At 40.1% G+C, this 22123-nt stretch overlaps 1 protein-coding gene across 14 annotated transcripts in view; it reads left to right on the top strand.

Annotated features, from left to right (window-relative positions):
* Positions 1 to 22123, top strand: part of CAMK2D (calcium/calmodulin dependent protein kinase II delta) — a 196632-nt gene that overhangs the window by 142077 nt on the left and 32432 nt on the right. For 6 of the 14 annotated variants that reach the window (XM_054990283.1, XM_054990281.1, XM_054990277.1 and 3 more), the window contains exons 9-13: positions 2312 to 2406; positions 4148 to 4270; positions 6489 to 6572; positions 7415 to 7457; positions 16004 to 16041. In XM_054990283.1, the coding sequence (XP_054846258.1) occupies positions 2312 to 2406; positions 4148 to 4270; positions 6489 to 6572; positions 7415 to 7457; positions 16004 to 16041 (383 nt within the window). Of the gene's footprint in view, positions 1 to 2311; positions 2407 to 4147; positions 4271 to 6488; positions 6573 to 7414; positions 7458 to 16003; positions 16042 to 18948; positions 18982 to 22123 lie in introns of all 14 variants that reach the window. The other 8 variants (XM_054990284.1, XM_054990282.1, XM_054990279.1 and 5 more) reach the window with 3 other exon arrangements.

Below are 22123 nucleotides of genomic sequence, written 5' to 3'. Positions count from 1 at the left end.
CTCAAAATGTCTCAGTATAAAGAAAAATAGAAATTTTATATTTCCAGTGCTTTGTTGCACCTCAAAGTCCTCTGCACAGCTTATTTCCACATGAAGTGTGTTTTGGTGTATTTCCTAATTGAATTTTCTCTTTATTTCCCTCTTGGCTTTCATTGTCTGTGAATATTAGCACCTTCTGAATCCTCTAGGCATACCCAGACTCTACAGCTTGGAAATATTTACTGAGAACAAATGCAATTTAAGGAGAGGTCACTGTGCAAACTGCACGATGTAATGGCCTCATGGACAGCCTCTCAGTGGCCAGTCCTCTCATCTATAAAAGGGAAGATAATAATGGCCTACTTTGCAGGGTTGTCAGCAGAGCAAGCAAGAAAAAGATGCAAAAGCATTTTTCAGTAATAGAGATGATGAATATTCATCAATTCACTTAACTCATGTTTAACTTAATGGCCCCACACGGTAGTAGCTAAATGATACTTATCATGTGATATAGTCATCTTTTTTCTGTGTTCTTGTTATGAACATATTTGAAAAGCACAAACAAATGAAGTATTGGAGGAAATTCATCAAGTCGGTAACAATATGTATCTTTTTTCCGTTCATTTGTTGCACCTGGCCTGTCATTAAGAAGCTAAAATTCAATTTGAATAAAACCTTCTACAGCCTACAGCATAATTCTTGAATGATTTCTCAGTTAGGTTGGTGTGTAATTTTAACCTGGCAGCTTCAGTTAAATGAACCAGGTAATCCAGTTGAGGCACTAGAGAGATGCACTGCTAGAGATGGGCACGATCTGCATTACGATCCAAAAAAACCCACGATAATGGCGATCGCGCGATCATGACTCAGCGGAACGTGATCGGCCACAGCCAACAATCCAGCAATCGGGAGGGGGCTGGATTGGGGCTGGATCGTGCTCGGATCGGGAAGCCAGACACTCAGGCACCAGTAATCTATTCCCAGGGCAACGGAGCCAGGGGAATGCCTGAGCTGTGTTTCCCCTCCTTCTGTCGCCCTGGAAGGCTTCCTTCCAACCATGGAGCAGCAAAGCAGTCACCAGTTGGGAGAAGACAGCCAGGGGAGGGAGGGGGAAGGGGGTGTTCTGTAGCCATGGGCACTCCAATCTCATCCCTGCAAACCCTGATAGGCAGCTCTGATGGCCAAACACAGACGGACAAACACAAGCACAGATGCCGCCGGCATCACCCACCGTTCTTTTCTCGCCAGCGCGCTCCTTTTTGGCCTGGCGGGCGGGCACATGGGGGTGCCGCCGGCAAGCAGCCAGACCCCCTGCCCCCTGAGGGGAGGCAGCTCATCACTGTCTCCCCATGCCCGCCGGGCCCGGTGGCCGCCGCCAACACCCACCTTCCCACATAGCTGGGAATAGCAGCACGCCCCGCTTTGGCCTCCACGATCCACGGATCGGGAACGGGAGATGATCGGTGTGGATCGTTTAGTCGGGATCGTCACCGGTGCCGATCCACGATCGGCTGGATCGGCAATTTTTTTTGGATCATGCCCATCTCTACCCACTGCCAGTCAGAGCAGACAGTTCTGCCCAATGGTCTGACTCTGTATAAAGCCGCTTCGTGTGCTCCCCATGTCTTAATTTTCTCTCAGTAGAGCTGAAGTGTCTTTGGGGCATATGCGCTTTCTGCAGCTATTTCAATGACAGTAAATGAGGAAATATTCAGAGACTTCCTTGTACACATGCAGATTCTGCCATCTAGGAACAGAACATCATTGGGGAAGTGCATGGTAGCTCCATAAAAGTAGGCCATTTAAGCCTTGCTTGTTGCAATTTTAAAATATTTCAGATTTAATATAGGATATTGTTAGTATCATCATTTCTGTTCATTGAAAAGTCACGATCGGGCCTTCATGGCATTTTTAAAGCCCTTAAAATGGCAGCAGTGTCCATGTGAACAGCATTATGTCTAGATTGTGCCTCACGGACACTGCTGTTATCAGCAATAGATTTTTGCACACGTGTCATTATCATATCCACTTTGCCCTATCTAAGAGCGGAACCACAAGTGACAAAAGGCACAGGTTGGACACTTGTCAGCTTCCCTCAAGTTTTGATGGAAAATGTAGGCAGCTTGGCGGAATGTTGGACAAGTGACAGTTGAAAAGTCCATTGGACAGCAGTCAGAGAGCCAAGCTGCAAGACCAAGATGCCTACATTTCCCATCAAAACTTGAGGGAAGCTGACTAGTGTCCAACCTGTGCCTTTTGTCACTTGTAGTTCCGCTCTAAGATGATATTTGTTTGAGTCTTTTCAGCTGAATGCTCTTGTGAATTTTCCCAGGTGTTATTCTCTACATTCTCTTGGTGGGATATCCTCCATTTTGGGATGAAGATCAACACAGACTCTACCAACAAATCAAGGCTGGTGCTTATGATGTAAGTAACAAATGAGGAGAAGTAGAACAATACAGGAAAAAGGCAGTCCTTTGGGTACCTCAGCTCAAAGCCATTGAGGCTGTTAAAGATAGACACCAGCCCTTTGTATTGTGCTCATTAAACTTCCATTGCAGATCTTTCAGCATGGAGATCCATGTGGACATCACATTTTGAACCAACTGAGGTTCCTGGACAGTCTGTAAATGCAGCCTCATGTGCAGCATTAAAAAATCTCAATAATAATCTGTAAAACTAAAGTTACATAAAAATTTATGTTTAGGCATTGGCATCTTCTTCAAGCATGGAAAGAGATTGGGTATACAGTATTGATTCCTGTGACTGATAGATGTAAAAAACTTCTGAACTGGACAGACCTGGATTAAGTCTGGTAAGGCCACCAAGGACCTAGCCTAACTCAGACATTTAAAAAAATCTATTGGAGCCACCATATGACTCCCAATCATTTGAGTCTGTCCAACCTGTTAACAAATTAAAGGTGGAACTGAGTTCTAGAGCTATCATCCCAAGATAATGAACCATTTAAGCAGACACTACTGCACACACACCAATAAAAGAACACACACGCACCTTCCGTTTCTAGGCCACATACATTTCCTCATTTTACTGTTCGGTTAGATCGGTTACAGATTCTCACAGCTGTGATCTCTCTTGGTTCACTTACAAGTTTGCATATGTGTGACTGGGACAGAGAACTGTGAAATGAGCCGTGGAGACCCTGTTACCGCCTACAGTATTTCTATCATATTTTCTCACAACCCAGAGTCTTTGAGCCTGGCAGCTGCAGCAGCCTAAAATCATTTAAGATTGACAGCAGTTTTTCTTCTGTCAAACTCCATTCCAGTATGGTTCCTGTATTTCCAAATAAACAAATGTCTGTGTTCTTCAAGATGATTATACTTACCATCTCAAAGGACTCCCTGCAAATTGCTTTTCATACAGTAATGACCTGCTTTCAGCATCATAACCAGTCTTGCAAACTTAACAGGTGGAGTAGTGCTTGCCAGCACAATGACACTTAGATTTCTGCTTTTTTTAGGAACGTGGGCAAGGATCATTGTCATGCAGTTAGTCCATCTAGGAACGGATGGCCCTTCCCACTTGTCTAGGAAGTTGTTGTATCTTCACCTCATCCTCTCTTTTTATATACCCTAAAGATCTAGACACAATTATGCATTGTTCTACCCCTATGTTTTAATAGTTTGATTAACTAAATGCCAATTTGCATTGCATTGTTGTAATTATTTTATCAACTCATTAAAAAATGATGTTATGCTTGTATACTAGTGACAGTGGTTTGGTTCAATGAGTTTTCTCCACCTCCTGCTCCTTCCTCACCTGGTACAGGCCACTAGCAGAAGAGAGGAAAGAAGTGATTTTGTCTAATTTGCCTTTTCCCAATTGCTGCAGCACTTGGTTTGTGACACTCTCGCAACCCTCTGAGAGGATTTTCAAAACAAAAAGCAAGCTGGTTTGGGAATAGGAAAGTGGGAGGAATGCCACACCAGCAACTCCTTCCATGAACTTTTTTACTGGATTGAACCCAACCATTGTCTTGTCTTACATTCACCTTGTGCTTCTTTGGTTTGAAATAAACTTGTTCAGAAGGAGGTGGGTCCAGAAAGCAATGTACAACATCTCTTGAAATAGTTGTTTCAAATTCTCCATGTTTGACTCTACTTTACTTACTTTATTTTGAGCAATGTGATTTTGTTGTTCAAAGTTTCCTTCCCCAGAATGGGACACAGTGACCCCAGAAGCCAAAGACCTTATCAACAAAATGCTTACAATCAACCCTGCCAAACGTATCAATGCATCAGAGGCCCTCAAACATCCATGGATCTGTGTAAGTACCTTCCACTTGAGCTACACTATTACAGGTAGCAACTGTCTTTGAAACCCAAGGCACAAAATCTGGAATCAAACCCTTGACTTGTTTTTCCATTTTATTATAGTAGATAGTTTTATTTATTAATAAAAATATTTATAAGTCCACCCTTCTTCCAATGAAGATGTTCTATGTCTGCTTATAAATCTCAGCTCAGAGTTGTGGCTGGCACTAGAACAGATGAATGCTGTTACGTTATATTATATCCAAGGAGCTCAGATTGGTATACGTGGTCCTCTGCTTCTCCATTTTATCCTCACAACACCCTTATGAGGTGAGTTAGGCTGAGAATGACTGGCCCAGCATCACACAGTAAGGTAAAATCAAAAAGAGTCCAGTAGCACCTTTAAGACTAACCAATTTTATTGTAGCATAAGCTTTCGAGAATCAAGTTCTCTTCTTCAGATGCATGATCCGAATCATGCATCTGAAGAAGAGAACTTGATTCTCGAAAGCTTATGCTACAATAAAATTGGTTAGTCTTAAAGGTGCTACTGGACTCTTTTTGATTTTGCTACTACAGACTAACACGGCTAACTCCTCTGGACAGTAAGGTAAGCATCACACAGTGGGAATTTGGATCTAGAGCTTCTCAGTCATAGTCTGATGCTCTAATTGGCTTATCATTCTGCTCCCATTTAAGCAGACTTCATGTGCTCACTGTGAGCACTGTTATGAATTTTAAGCATATGAATAGGTAGGCAGAGAATTCCCCATCTATTAATTATATCCCTCAACTGAGCTGCATTGGGATCCAGCAGTTTCTTCCTCTAAAATGGTCCAGTGGTGGCTGTACCTTTGTCTTGTCATCCCTACCCTTTAGAGACAATGTTGCATAGTGGTTAGATCATCTGGGATACCCAGGTTCAAATCCCTACTGTATAATGAAGTTTGTTAAGTGACCTGGGGCCAGTCTACATCCTCTTAACCTAACCAAACTCATAGGATTGTTTGTGTGGACCAAATGAGTAAGGGATAATCATGTATATTGCTCTGAGTTCCTTGGAAGAAGGATGGGATAAAAATGTGTAGGGCAGTAGGGGTAGTATCCTACCACAGTTTGGAGTTTTTCTCTTGTTCCTCTGTATTCCTGCAGCCCCTTCTGACCTCCAGAAATATTATTTCCAGGGATGAGGGACCTGCAGGGAGGAAAAGCTAGTGTAAGGAAGGACAAAGGGGTGAAATTGCTTTTCCTTCCTCTCCCGTAAGAGCAGTTCTGCTGAAACGAGATTTCATCCCCAACTCCCTCCTTACTCCAACTCACCAAAGAGTTAATTCTTCCCTATAGCTCCTGCATACCTAAAAATGGATGATGTTTTGGGGGATTGGAAAGGGCTGGAGAAATGGAAAAGAGCACAGCAAAACTTCTCATATGGTTGGTTGTGTAGACACTATTGTATTGTGTTCTAAATGCTTTCCTTCATTGGCAATTTATATTCAGCCAGTCAGCAAGTCTCCAGAAATGGATTTAGTATGTTTCTACCCACCATACAGAAATCACCAGCCTGTGTTAGAGAATCTGTATTGGATTCTTACTGAGGCTATGTTTTTGTAAAATTGTGTTTATTTACCCTATGGCATTGTTTATGGAAATGTCATTGACCATACTACTCTCACACTGTGTAATCCGCCTTGAGTCTCCGTGAGAAAGGTGAACTATAAATGACATAAATAAATACATTTTGGGGATACTTTTGATAAGAATAATGAAGGAACAACAATTACACAAAACTCATCATTAGAAAAAAAGTTATGCATGTCAGCTTTTTATCTTTGGTTCAATTATACAACAAAACATCTGTTCATTCAAATAAGATAAACTTTCCATTGGTCAGAATTTTGAGAACGAGTTTTGGAACACCACAAATACTATATGCATTTTTAAGCAGAGTTCTTTCAATGACATCCCCATGTCTTTTAACTGAAAACTCGGTGAAGGGCACTTCTACACATACCTCAGATCATCTCAAAGGCAAAATGCTGTGGAATATAAAGTGTTAAATGATGAAGCCGTGGAGTTGAACCTGTGTAGGGATAATTGCTTCTCATTCTGGTGTGAAACTCCATAGTTGACATTGACATCTGGAGAAAACGTTCGTGAACAAGAATATATTTAATAATACTGCAGATATAAATTCTTGCATTGTGAAATATCTACTCTTTTCTTTTCCATTAGCAACGTTCTACTGTTGCTTCTATGATGCACAGACAGGAGACTGTAGACTGCCTGAAGAAATTCAATGCTAGAAGGAAACTTAAGGTAAGTGAGGAAGCCCTTTTCATTCTGGATTCCAATGTTTTACAATTCTTGTCCCCTTCCATATCATGCTGCAAGTAAACCTCTAATTAGACAAAACTGAAAATTCAGTAAAAACTCATAAATTGTGTTGTGAGAAAGCTTAATCAGTTTTGTGGATTATTTTCTGTTTCTCTCTGTAAACGGGGGGGGGGGGCGGGGGGGATAGTTCAATCCCTGCCCTTGCAGTTTCATGCAATCACCCTAATCCAGCAATTCCACTCACCAACAAGTTCTTCACTATTCTCTGTAATTTCCTCCAATGCCTGTGTAAATCATTAAAGAAAATGGAGGTGAATGTGCCTCTGAGCTCTCCAAATTTTTGAACTCCAGCCAGTATTTTATCCTGTGACCTCCATTAGCAGAGTTATAAATTCACTTTTCATTAATACAATGAAACCTAATTTACAAATCCCCTTAACTACTTGTTTTAAAGAAGAAAACAACTTGCACACTTAGAGAAGAGTGGTATAAACATTGCATTTGTCAGTATTAATGTGACATAATTCTTCTTGGAACAGATGTTTTTGTCTGATGGTGGGCTACTTCAGAACAGCTCCGAATACTGAATAATGGATCTCAGAGTTCCTTGAAGCAATCTGTTCTTAACACACTTTATGGATCTTCTCACATAGGACTCTGTTAATACACCCACACAGTATGTTACATATTCATCTTGAACATGAACATTTAGGAACTATTTGCTTGCCCAGTCAAATAGCACTTGAAATCACAGATGTAGGCTTTTCTTCATCTTCAGAAATGCTGCAGAAGTTATTGATTTGTTTTGCTGAATATGTTTTCAGGGGGCCATTTTGACAACTATGCTGGCTACAAGAAATTTCTCAGGTATGTTTGCTGCACTATAATCAGTATATTGTTAAATGGTTAAAATGTGATTATTACAACCATAAGTTTTCCTTTTGTTGGGTATGTTCATTTTTAACACATCCAAGTACCATGTTTTAGATGTTTAATATTCATGGTATTTAACTTTGCTGTGTAGTAGCCAGGTGTAATTAGAATAAAATGAGAATTCCGCATGGGCACCTTGTGAATTTCATGAGAGACTATAGTATGCGATCCAAACAATTAACAAATCTGTATGAAGCTATCCAGAAGTTGTTTTCATGATTGTGGCAGCTGTAAAATATCCTGCCAGGGTTAATGAACACTGCCACTGGGAAGACATTGTTTTAACACAGATGTGATCTCAAGATCAATCAGGATGTACCATGTATAAATCTAGAATGTGAATGATTGGAATATTACAATAGTGAATCAGGTGACATGGTTGTAGTGTATCACATGACAGCTTAGCTGCTGGAAGCCTCTATCATTTTAGCCGCTAGGACCTTAGCTTGGTTCTCTGAAACAAATCATATCAATAAAGTATTCATTGATTTGTGGCAAATTCATCTTTTGGTATGCAATGGAAGAACATTTGACTTCTATATCTTGACAATCTTGGATTCAGTTGCTAACATCTACTGTTAAAAGCTTTCAGATGGCAAAACTAAGAAAGACTTCTGGCTGGAAAGCTGCTGCCAGTCAGGGTTGAGAGTGCTTTTCTAGGTGGTCTGGAGTTTTTTTATTCATGCTGTCCATTTCTGTCCCACCCCTACCCAAAAAAAAAAAAGGCTGAAGGTGGTTTCCTATGACTGTAAGGCAGATCCTGTTTTTACATAATAAATTGTTCAGGTATGAAGAACAAATATGTGTATCCAGCCTGAAAGAAAGGTATGCTGATTTCATCATAATCAAAAATGGTGTTTAAATTTTCCATTAAATAAAAATATTTTGCGCAAAACCCAAACTCCTTTTCAACTTAAGCCTTATTCTCTTTGTTGATGATAATAGCAAACCAGCCTTGAGATCTTGAGATCTGAGTGTGTTCTCCTGGTGTAAAAGTTATTGAAATATTTATCCTATTTAAGGTTGCATTTCTGAACATAGGAAAAACACCATCCTTTAAACTACTTTTTAATGTTACTGTCATTTTCTTTGCCGATGATACAGGTCCATCTGATGCTGTGGACGATATTGAAATACCTTGCCTATCTAAGGTTGCAATTCTGCACATAGAAATGGCTTAGACCACAATGAAATATAACAATTGTCACTGTGGACAGATTGCACCTTTAATCTACTCTGTCAATGTTAATACGACGATATAGTTAAACATAACCTGATGAGTCTGCAATTATAGTTTAACAGTTGACCATTTAAAAGCTATGCAAAGGGGGAAATTGAAACAGTATATAGAAAAAAAGTGGGACGTAAAAGGGGAGATGTGGGCATTAGATAATTTTTTAGTTTTTGATTAAGGGAGGAGTTAGTGATCATTACAAGGGGGAAATATGGACAATGATGTGAAATAGTAACTGAGTTAAGAGAACAATGTATTTGTTAAATAGCCAAATAATATTAAGCAGATTAGTTAGATATTGGGTTGGAAAGTTGTTGGAAGTCTATAGTAGAAAGTGGAGAGGAAAAGGGTGGGGGAATGGATTAAGAATGGGCAGATTTGGGAAATGTAAACATTTATATTATACTCACCCAATATTTTTTTAAAAAATAAATAAATAAATAAAAGCTATGCAAAGGAAATGCATGCAAAACAGCATTTTAAAAAGAAAAGATCATCCCTCTTGTTGGCTCGGTCATCTAACTTTCTCATTTCCTTCTTTCCTTTGGTTGAAAGGTGATAGTTGATATAGAGGCTTTTCACCCTTTACGCTCCTTTAGATTTTACATTGGTGTTCCTAGGGATAGCCACACACCAGAGACACATTTTAAAAAACCGGTGAATAACATGAAAACCTATAATATAAAAATAAACGTGATAGATTTTGATGGAAAAAACAACATTACAAATATTATCTACTGTATATATACAAAATCTGCTTAATTCTTTTTCTTTCTCTCATACCTACTCATCTGTATTTCTTTAAAATCATATCCTATTGCATTCTTCGCTGGATGTCCTGTCCTGTTGGCTGTATATTGACTTCCTCTGTCTAATCCATCTTGAGACACAGTGAGAAAGCCAGACTATAAATAACATCTCCTGGTGCACCCCTTTGTCCCGTGGCAGATTTCATATAAAGAGTTTCTCTGCATTTGTGGTATCAGTTGTCATCTAAACCCGCAGAGCAAAGATAAGCATGGGACTCCACTGAGGGACACTATTGTGGTGCACTCTGGGTACTTGGAGGCTAGGGTTCCTGATAGGACAGGATAGCCACTGCATCCCTGTAAGATATAATAGTTAAACGTTTCCTTTTCACAATCATTAAAAGTGCTGCATAATCAGCTAAGTCTTACTTCAATCAATGGCTTAAGCATCATAGAGATGACAACGTGAAAAAGTCTTAACCTTGCCATCTGAGAGAGGTGCTAATATTAAGATAATAGTCAATAAACTTCCTAAAGGATTGATTAAACTCCCTCTGAGAGCTGTGTGAAAATTAGCGCTCAGCCAAACGTTCTTCAAGCCCAGTTTTTGCTTTGAAAGTATTGATGGGGGAAGGCATTCAGTGCTATCTTGTTCACAGCCACTGTCTGTGGCTGTTTTGTCTCCGCAGTCAGAGTTCCTATACTGAACCATGAAGACATAACACTTCACAGCTAACGGGTTTAACTATGTGCTGTCTCACTAGGGCAGATTAAGCTCATTAACTTAGGGGCAGTGCTTTCTCTATTGGTCATGTATGCAGTCTTTGTAATAATAATGCCGAAAATTTTCATGGGAAGAAGTTTTAGATTTTAATGAGGCTTTTTGTGAAACTGTCCCTTTCTCCTGTTTCTACTTCCTTACTCCTGAGTACCTTTTCAACAAAAGGAACTTAAAACTCTGATGTGTGTGTCTGTCAGATCACCTTCAGTATTGTCTTTGTTCTACATACTACTGCCTCTTTCATTCTTGGCTTTTAACCTTCTGCACTTCCTTTAACAAGCATAAAACGTCATTTCAATTTGTTAATTGATTTAAATCATGAATCTGCCTGTTGTATTTGTTGCATTCCTTTGGACTGTCTTAGTGTGGCATCAGACTGCTGTGGTTACATTTATGAAAAACTTGCGTTCATTTGTGAGAGCATTCAGTTTTTGTGTTACTCATTATATTTTTTGTTGCAAAGCATGCTTTTTTGAGTAACTTGTCCATAATAATGTATTTATAAAAGTGTTTTATTTTTCCCCCTTTTTGTTGTTCCTGTTATGTGGAATGTATGTTTCTTGTGAGGTAAGCCCCTCAGGAGCTGAAAGAAATGTTTTTTTTCTTCGATCTCCTAAGCAACATGCTGCCTGTCCCAAATCGCCTCGATTTCTTCCACACTGTCTGAGGACAGAACTAGATGTTAAGGGAGCAACATGATTTCGTTGTAACTCTTGAGTTTGCCCCAATACTGGGACGCTTCTTTGGGTGCCTTTTGTGGAGCCAATAAAACTCACAGTGTGGTGATATTATGATGGATTTTGTAGGAATGGAGATTACCAGAGAGAGAGATGAAGAGAAATGGAGGTGCTGCCTTTTTGCCAGCCATGCCGCTCTGTAATATCTAGTTCTAGCCTCAGTTCTGTTTCTTTTCCTCGCTAGTGGCAAGACCTGTCCCCTCTTTGGGTTTCTTTGGGTCCTGCTTTCTGTGCCAGCTGACAGTTCTAGTAATGTCTAGTTCTATCCTCAATTCCATTTCTTTGGGTTTGCTCACTGATTTAATGGCCTTTTTAAAGGCCATTTTAATGTTCTTTTAAAAGTATCTGGCCTTTGAAATATGAAAGAAAATGTATGTGGATATGTCAGATTCTTCATTCTTAATGTGACTGGGAGTGTATCTGTTGGAACTGAATTGGTACCATGGTAGACAAACCTGTATTATACTTTTAATTGGAAATTTCTATTTCAAGCTTACCAAAAAAGAGGATATTTAAAATGGCCTTTTAAAAAAAAAAGTTTTACTTTTTGAAAAGCCTAAAAATCACTTTAAAAACACACCTAAACATTGCATCACAGCGTGGAATATGATGAGTATGCTTAAGCATTGAGTATTGAATGCCTAGCAGCAATCCTAGTCAGAGTTACTCCAGGCTGAACCTGTTGATTTCAGTGGTCTTAAAATGGAGTAACTCTGCCCAGCACTCCACTTGTAGTCTCCAAAGAAGCTCTGTGAATTATGTTAGAATAAAAGGCAGAAGCTGGTTCAGCAATCCAATTCAATTTATAGCTGAGTTTGCATTTGAACCAGTTTCCCACATCCAGACCCACCTAGCTGAGCCACAGTGCTTACCACAGAAGGAGGCCATTCTAAACTTTCTCTCATCAGAGTATTTCTGTGGATACACAGTGAAATACAACCCAAAGAATGTTCTAAAGTCAATGTAGCATCCTTGCCTTACATCTAAGCTGAATTGCCACAAGTTCATCAAAATTAGCTATTAGTAAAGTCATCGTTATTTTCATTTGTGTTTGTATCCATTTGTTGTAAATATGTATGTGGCCCAGTTGTTGAGGCATACCTATTGCAGATGCAACACGGTGCCACAAACTGTGATATTACATTGGCACTGCAAAGATACTGCCTGGTTTCAGACAGATATTCAACCTAGGTGTATATTAGATTGGGCTTATGCTTTCTTTTCAAATGCTAAATATTTCTTCTTGGAAAGTAATTAATATCATTGCTATCTCATACCTCACTAGTTGCACAGTGGGGTATAATACACTTGTTGCCTCACCTTCCCATGTTGAGATAATGTGTGATAGAAGCAGCATGTGCACACAATTTTGACAACTTCTTGAAAAGGAGACAACACACATAAGGAAAAGCATTTCTCAAATTGTGCATGCGAATAAACACCCACCCACTGCACATGCAGGGCAGTCCCTGCAGTGTTCCTTTGCTGGTAAGTATGGAGAGAGGCCATTGGTTTCCCTGTTTTCTATTTAGAGCAGACAAAAATGGACTAGGTAAAAGTTCTGTAACTAAATTAGTGCCCAGATACATATGTCTTAATTGATAATATGTTATAACAAGCAGGACATTGGCAAGGACTCACAGGTGGGGGGGGTTCCTCATTTTCCCCTCCTCAACTATTTCCTCTTTTCCTTCCCTGAAAACTCCATCATTTCTCCCCTTTTCCTGCTTCATTCTTTCCTTCCTACCCACCAGCCAGCCTCCCTTTACCTGCCCTCCGCCCATCTCCAGCTTTCCATTCTTCACTCTCCCTAGCAGCCTCTCCCTGGGAAAACTATATCCCAGTTGTATGGACACGAGGCTGGATCCAGTTGCACAGTGGGTAACCTGCTGTGGGGAGCACCTTACTTTCCCCTCTATACCCATCCCCACATTATTTCCTCTTTCCCTTCCCTGGCAAGTCCAATATCCTCAACTTTCTTTGTGTCCTTTTGACCTTCCCACTCAGCCACCAACCTTTCCTTATCTACCCACTCTGCAGCCTTAAGTTTTATTTATTATTAATTTACTTTGCTTATACACTATCTTTCTCCACAATGGAGACCCAGAACAGCTTACGGCATTCTCCTCACCTCAATTTTATCATCACAACTCTGTGATGTAGGTTAGGCAGATAGTTTCAAGTAGAGAGCCACGTTCCTCTGCAGTAGAACAGCAGGATTTGAGTTGAGTGTAACCTTAGAGATCAACAAGATTTTCAGGCTATACGCTTTCCAGAGTCAAAGCTCCCTTATTGATCACTAAAGTGACACTGGATTCAAATCCTGAGGTTAGGCTTGAAGATGTATAACTTGCCAAAGGTCACCCAGTGAGATTCCACAGCAGAGGGGTGATTTGAACCTGGGTCACCCAAATCCTAATCTGAAACTCTAATCACTATACCACACTGGCTTGCATGAAGTGGCAGTTGTTGAACAGAAGCAAGCAGCCAGGCATGAATGAGTCATACAAGCTTCATGGTATCAAGTTACCCAGTGGCCCTGATAGGCCTTCCCTCAAAGGCTAAAACAACCCTGAAAAGGGCCTTGCCCCCTCTCCTTGCCATTTACTGACAGAAACCAAGGCTTGAAAGTTGGCAATACTGTGTGGTTGCCTACTGATAGCCACTGAGGGCATTTGTGTCTTAAAGCTAAAGGCACTATTTCAGTTATGGAGGTGGGGGTGGGTGGTAATTCCCATTTTAAAAAAATTTTTAGATACCAGATTTTTCTACAAACTTGAGGTGTTTTTCAGGTTTGTCGAAAGATCTGCTTTGTTTGTTCATGAATCCAGTCTCCACATATAAGTATCCTCAGATTTGGCCATGCTGAGAATTAAATATATTGACATTGAAACCCATTTCCTGAAAATGTGCTGTCATATCCAAATTCACTTTGCCTGGAATATAGCTTATTTTTAGCTATCCACAGTTACTCAAATATAGGAACATTGTTATGGTGTTTCATCTACAATGTAGTGAAGGTATCCATCACTACAAAAACTTGCAAATATTAACAATACATGTTCTAAAAATATCAGTTATCCTTAGGAATTATAAAGATGACTTTTCTGTAACCTTGTACACTGACCTTCAAATGGGATATGTGTATGCACAAAACTAGGGTCATAGAAATATGATATATATATTAAAGTAAACATAAAGGATACTATGCATCTCAAAAATACTTGAGTACCATCCAGTAAACATCTTTCCCAACTTATAGACTGATCATGTGTGTGTTTTGCCTGAAAAAAGCCATTTTGTTCAAATCCATTTTAATGAATATTGGCTAAAGTCCTATTGAAATCAGTATTCCATTAAATCGATAGACATTTTTTTGAATTAGAGCTGTCTTTCACTGGCTGAAAACTGCAGGGAACAATTCCATGTATATTCCATTAATCTGAATGGTACCTGAATACATTTTGCTTATTCAACATATTTGTGCCCCATTTTCTGACCCACACAGGTCGAGAAAACATACAACAAACTGAAATGGCAGAAAAAGGAAATTCAAACATACAAACCAATTTGACAAAAAATAAATAAGATCTAGTAAAATGAGCTAATATAAGAAGAAAAACTGCATACGTTTAACATTGAAACCACCAGAATTCAGAATGCATACTATAATCATTAGTGATAGCAATAGTATCCAATAGTCAGAGTCTTGGACCAATCATGAAAGTGGCAAAACCAGACCACCAAAATATAAAGAAGGGTTTCTGCATGTTGGGGGAGGTATACATTGACTACCCACCTACCCCAAAATGGGAACAAGCTTCAGAAAGCATGGAATATAGAGAACAGCTGAGAATCATAAAAGGAGGACAGTGCAAAGGAAGACAAAGAAATTAGCTCACTCAGGCCCCTAAAAGTTTATTGTCTCCAGGATGGGGAGATTTCTCAATTGTTTACTCCCTCCCTACCTTGTGATTCCTTGTAAGTTTTGTAGAATTTATGGATGTAAAACATTTTAGTGAAGTTTATATTTATTTGGATGAGATCCTCTGAATTGGGAGAAGGCTACAAAATGCCATCTGACTATATCCAGTCACAATATTAAATATTCCAGATTAAAGAAGGAACATGTTTCCTTTGTTATATCTGCTGTCATTATTTGTCAATTCCACTTTTATTGCATGACAAACTGTAGACATTACTCATAAGATCAGAAACTGATCTCTTTTTTGATATAATCAATAGTCTAACTGGATGTATTCTATCATGATATAGCAGCATTATCATTATTACAAACTAATGCGCAGCTTAAAATTTACTCCTTTTTTCTCAGGTTAGATGTGCTTAGTACATTTTCAGTCATTCACAGTGTAAGACATGCCACATCTTTAGCATGGTGATGTGCTGGTGCTCCAGGCAATGTTACTGGCAGATAATTTAGTGCATCCATTTAGATTTTATGTGCCAGTGATGAATTTTTTTTATTTAAATAAGTCAGTCTTCCAGAGCAGTGTTTGCATTTTCCAGAATCTTTGCATGCACAAGGAAGTGCGTGCACAGATAAATAATATGTAATAGATCTTCAAACCAAGAATATGCAAATGGAGGTTTAATTTTGATGTTTATAAAACCTGGCTGCCATTAAAGTCACATACTTAATACAGATACATTCAAATATATACCTTTTTACTAATATATATATATATATATATATATATATATATATATATACATTTTTACTAATACAGCTGCATACATATAGCAAAGGTTTTTTAAAAAGCAATAGTGTTAGTCACCAAAGGACAGCATAAGGATATGATAAAGTATAAAGTTTTAAACATGAAACTGACACCCCACACGCACACATACTTGTCTGCCGGCGATAAATACAAAGTATTGGGATTAGAAAATAAAAGGCCACCTATCTCAACTTTGCTGAATTATGACAGTTGATGTGTTTCTTTGCTTTCAATTTATAGCAGCCAAGAGTTTACTGAAGAAACCGGACGGAGTAAAGGTAAGCTGCACATTCTGGGGACACCTAACAATGTGTCTCATTCACTTTTCATTACAACATTACCTTCTAAATTCTCTTTACTTTGGCACTGATATAACGAGGCCTCTTCTTCATTCTGTTTTTAAAACTTGTATGCGTATAGGTACTTGAATAAACGTATCCCTTTACAGATGATCATATCACGGCCATTTTGAAATGGCAGCCTTCTTGTGTATTCCTCCTATTTGAATAGGTGGAATGTCAGAAAATAACCACAGGGCGTGTCCGCTTTTGAGTTTCATTCTGCCAGAGGTAGTTGGTGTACTTCAGCAGAAATCAGTGAGGTTATGAACACAGCTAATAAGCTCAGACTGAATAAGAGATGTTGGTAAGAAACCCAATGATCTTGTAGTTTTCTTAGACTCCTAAACTTTTGCCCCCAGGAGGAGAGGCACTTTACAAACTAATGTTGAAGGTAAACATTTAAAAAACAAACACCAAGCAACACAATTTATCACCACCAAAGGATTAATTAATTAATTTTATTCTATTTATTCAATTTCTATACCACTTCTCTTCCATTAAGATCTTGAAGCAGTTCACAACTACAGCAGTTAAAAACCAATAGAAAAATTTAATATATTCAATAAAATCACAATAAAATAGTCCAATACAAATTAAAACTGCTCTAGTTCCAACCCCAGCCTATAAAACCCCAGCCTATAAAACCCTGAGAATAACATAAAATAGCAAGTAGATAAAATGTACAGCAATTTGCTCTGCCTCACAGCAGAATATTAAATACCAAAAGCATGCCAAAATAGTTCTGGTTTGCAGACTTTCCGAAACATCAACAGGTCCTGCTGAGCACAAGTGCCTTCTAACAGCATTTTCCAAAGGGAGCGTGCCACAATCATAAAGGCCCTCTTCTTGGTGGAAGAAAATCATGCCACCCCGGAGCTGGGAACCACCAGCAAGACCTGCAAAGATAAACAAAACAGTCAAGGGGATTCATAGTGAGACAGGCAGACCCAAAGGTATGAGGGTCCCAGACCATGAAGGGCTCTAAAGATGAGGACCAACTCCTTGAATTTGATCTGGACACTAATTGGTAACCAGTGCAGCTGCTTCACAATTGGTGTTATATGAGCTGACCATGGTGACTTGCTCAGCAACCTAACAGCCACATCTGCACCACCTGAAGTCTCCAGAGCGTCTTCAAGTGTAGCCCTATGTAGAGCGAGTTGCAGTAGTCTAAACGAGAGGTGACCATTACATGGATCGATGTGGCAAGGTCGGATTGAGATTTCCCTGTTTGTCCAAGGAAAGCTTAGAATCAAGCCAAACGTCCAAACTCTTCATGGAGTTGCAGCAGAAAGCTGGACTCGGTTGAGTAATGGGAGTGACAAATTACCCATAGCTGAAATCCTTCCCAGCCATAGGACCACAGTTTTTAAAGGATTTAACTTCAGTCAGCTACCCCTTAGCCATTCCACCAGAGCTTCCAGGCATTGGGCCAGGCAAGACATATCTGGTTCCAGTTGCTTATTGAGTAGAAGGTAGAGTTGGGTATCATGAGCATACTGGAGGCATCCAAACCCAAACCTCCTAACAAAATTCATTAGAGGGCACAATATATATACCTTCATCTCAATGCCCATTGAGCGTCCATGGAGGCAAGAGGCAAACCATTGTAAGGTGGTAGCTCTTACCCCCAGTGAATCTAGGTGGTCGACCAAGACCAGATGGTCAACTGTGTGAAACTCCGCTGACAGATCTAATAAAATCAGCTGTGCACAACTACCCTTATCTAACTGAAGCCGGATGTCATCAACCAGAGCTATTAAAGCAGTCTCAGTCCCAAAGCTCAGCCTGAAGCCAAATTGGAATGGTTGAAGCACTGATGTATCATTCAAAAACCTCTGAAGCTGGTCAACCACCACCCTCTCAATGACCTTACCCAGGAAAGGTAGTAATTTACTAGCCCCCTTTATCTGAGGAAGGCTTTTTCAACAGACGTCTCACTACCGCCTCCTTGAGGGAGCTAGGAAACTGGCCCAATGTGAGAGAACAGTTAATTGCTTGCGAGGGCCTTCCCACTATATCACTGCAAGATTAAATAAATCACCTTAACTATCATTAGAAAATGTAATTTTTCTTCTGTTTTGCTAGATTTCAGCAGACTCTCTTTGATCTCAGCTTTTATCGTTCAGCTTTTAAAAACAGTACTTTTAGTACTTGAATCACAGTATATTTGTCCTTAACTTGTTAACATATACGCTGTTTGCATATTTAATAGGAAAGTACCTAGCAACTGAGGTCCAATCAATATTGGTCATAGTCCTCCCTCCAGAGCCAATGTGATTCTCCTATGGATCTGGCACACATCTCAGTATATTACCTGAGGTGTTTATTTGGGTGTTATATGAAAAGAAGCCTTCCCAACTCAACTTACTCATTTGGCTGCTTGTAGTCTTCATTACTAGGCAATTTCAGTAGATTGCTTAACATTTCCAAAATGTGTTCCAATTCAGATAGTTTGTTTTGTTCAGTGCCATTTTTCTCTTATAGGTCTGTGATTGTCTCTGCCCAAATTGGTGTGTTTAAATGATAATGCTGATGACAGGTGTTTTCAGAACTTTGCCAGTGCTACATTTATGGGTATCTACTATGCCTGCTGTTCAGGACTCTTTAATATATTCTCAAATAGTTATCTAAATGTGTGGGTGGGAAATGTGTATTTTTACTAGTGTCCAGCTATTTGTTTTCATCATTCTCATGTAGAAGATCCAACTCCCATCCCATAATATTCCTCCCTTCTTGCATATTAGGCCTTTAGAAAAACATTACTGTTCTCCATGCATTAATACGTCAAATACAACCAGTCACATTTTCTTCTTTTCCTTTCTTTCTGACTGGTCAATTCAGAAAAGGAAGTCCAGTTCGAGTGTTCAGATGATGGTGAGGATCTTTATCTGCCCGATTTTTCCTCCTATGAAACGTTGACACTTAGAGATTGAAATAGTCGCATTTAGATCTGTTAACATAACGGGGGAAGCTGCAAGGCTTTTAAAATGCAGCCTTCTGTACCCAATAAGCGTTATGTGACATCCTGAATCAACTGCAGTTCTTCTGGAGAAAGGTCATGAACTGTACAAATGCCAGTGCAAAGTAGATGTCATGTTGGCCAGTGCAGCTATTTTAGTACAGTAACATTGTTAGTTGAAAGCCTTCCATATATTTGCTTTGTAATCTTTGTGTGTTAAAATTAGATGGAATTTTTAAAAAACCAAATGTACTTACACAGCAATCCCTTCCAGCATACTTAGTTTGAAAAGTTGAAACACTTGAATTATTGCTGGAGCCAGTTCAGCTGGTGCAGTGTTTTTAACAAATTATAACAACAGAAAATCTGATCTGTTTATACACACACACATTTACACTCTTACCATTGTAAGATTCAGGTGTTTAAAAAAATTAATTCCAGCATTGTGTCCTTGATATGCAAGGAATTCTAGAAAAAAATGTTTTCTTTCCCCATTTAAAGAGTGCAGGCACTTTCAGGGGACTGCTTTTGTTTGTCTTCTACCTAACTAATGTATTTCTGCAGTGGGACAGTAAAGTTCTCTAAGGTGACATTCAGACATCAAGCCAAGCTGACATTAAGCCTAAATGTGAACAGACGTTTTCCCATACTTGTACTTCACTTTTCTCTCCTCCCTTCTTGCATGGAAATCCTGATTTGAAATTAACTCTCTTTTCTCATGACATATGAATGCATGTGATTTAGCTAGAGTTAAACATCACCACCCTGGCAACCTGTTTCTAAACCCAATTTAATCCAAGTTTAGAATCTTTGCTCGTGGACCGATATTCATATGTCATTAGTAACTGGAGTTAGTTTTAAAACATCACATTCTGTGGCCATTTCCACTCATCCTTAAAGGGACGGCCCACTCACCAAATGCTGGCGGCTTTCCCCCTTCTCTCCAGACATCTCTGTTTTCAAAATGGTTGCAGGCTGTTTGGCTTCCACTTTTTTGGCACCTTTTTGGGGAACTCACTTTTCTGCAGTCCCCGAAAAGGCACCAAAAATGGAAGCCAAACAGCCTGCAACCATTTTGAAAATGGAAACGTCTGGAGTGAAGGGGGAAAGCTGCCAGTGTTCAGTGAGTGGGCTGTCCCTTTAAGGACGTGTGGAAACAGCCTATGTGAGAAAAGAGCAGGAAAGGAAGAGAAGCTAAGTCAGTGTGCAAACAAGATGACAAGCCTGGAATTATGTATAGTCTTGGCTTGATGTATCATTGTGAATGCATCCTAAATTTTCATTAGAACTGAAGTTTTGCTTTCACAGCTACCATTGTGCCAGGCCAAACTACACTACGAAGTCCTCACAAAACATTGTGCAATTATATGCACATTAAACACATTTAAATGTTCCTTTTACTAACATAGACAAAGAATGGGTTGAATCCAAACAACTTTTCTACTGGTGAAAACGAGAGGAAGGAGCCCTTTTTGACCAGAGCTGTAGTGAGGATTGCTGGCACCCAGGGGCAGCTCCAGGGCTGTTGCTGCCCCCCTGAGCACTCGTGTGCGCGCAGGCACCTGGACTGCGGAATGATGTCACTATGCATGACATCATCACGCAGGGCATGCCATTGTGAGCCAGCTGCCCCATCGGTGCGGCAGGCAGCTAGGGCGGCAGACAGGTGGCCTCCCAGCCCTCCCGCTCAGTTGCTCTGCCTCCTACTGCACCTGGCCCACAGTGCGTGCTGGTGGCAGCAGCAGAGCAGGGCAACTGAGTGGGAGGGCAGAGGCAGGGTGCGGGTGCTCAGCCGCCAGCACTGCCGCCGCCAGCTCCATGGCACACACTCCCGGCTGGCAGCTGCGCCCGGCACCCCCTCTTCGTCGGCACTGGGGGCAGGTGACCCCCTGCCCCCCGTAGATCCAGCCCTGCTTTTGACCACCAAAACGGCTATGCTGGAGATCACAGGACCTTTATGGATAAAAACCATGGGAGACTGCGGGTGTAGCAAGAAAAGGAAATGAGCGAGATTGGATGAAAAAGATGACTGTATCCAACACCGTGTAAGCAAACAAGAAAGCAAAGTAAACTCCAGTTGGATTTTCCTCTGGCTAGGTGAACAACCCTAACTCAAAGCCTAATCAATAGTTTGCTCAACAAACTACCTTCTTCATATGTAATCACAGTTTTGGAAACCCAGCACATGTTGCCATCATTCAGCCTCAACATTTTGTTCCTCCCAGTCATCATCTTTTATTTTAATGGTATTAATCTTGGTCTTGGAGAGACAGCTGAAGATCATCATGCAGGCCAATCCTCCGTAACTGCCTTCAGTAGAAAGAAGAATGAAAGAAGTGATCTGTTGCATCAGTACAACAGTCACTCAACCCCCTTCCTCTGACTGTGGCCAAGTAGATGTTCTAAATTCAAGGTAGAAATAAATGTCCCAATCAGCAGGCATTCCTTTGTAGGTAGAAGAAAAGTTACATTGGTGAAAGGCAACTTCTGAATTGCATTTGCATAGTTTACTGCGTTCCTCTTTTAAAATTCTCAACATCCAGAAGCGCAACACAAAAGCTGCTATCCAAATACATTCAAATCAGTGGAAGTTTTGCAACCCCACTGAATTGAATAGGAAGTGGACTGTGGCCAGCAGGTGTATAGGAAGGGTTTACGTTTTGATACAATTGTAAATTGAGGGGGGGGAGTGCAGTTGTCATTTGTAATAATTTTTTTACAATTGCTTCCAATGGTCTGTCCACGTGTGGGTCAGTTTCTCTCTATAGAAAATAAACGGGGGCACCCAACCGTAAGGAGTTTCTAAATATATGTGATGGTGATTTTTGTGGGAACCCAAATTCCCCTCTCTGTTTGCCTTAAGATGCTACATGTTTGCAGAGTATTTCTTTTGGTTATTCTTAGCACTACCTTGGCATGTCCTTTGGCTTCTCAAAAGAACTTGATTCTGGAAGCAGTCCGTGTGCTTCACTCTTTCTGTGTCTAAGTGGCACATGCTTCTTCCCATCAGTACAGAAAGCACTATTTCCATGGATCTCAGCACGTATGTTGTGTGTA

The sequence above is a fragment of the Eublepharis macularius genome, chromosome 10, assembly GCF_028583425.1.
Source record: "Eublepharis macularius isolate TG4126 chromosome 10, MPM_Emac_v1.0, whole genome shotgun sequence".
In the NCBI taxonomy this organism is placed as follows: domain Eukaryota; kingdom Metazoa; phylum Chordata; class Lepidosauria; order Squamata; family Eublepharidae; genus Eublepharis; species Eublepharis macularius.
Note: the sequence above shows the minus strand (reverse complement) of the source record. Positions and strands in the feature narration are given on the sequence as shown.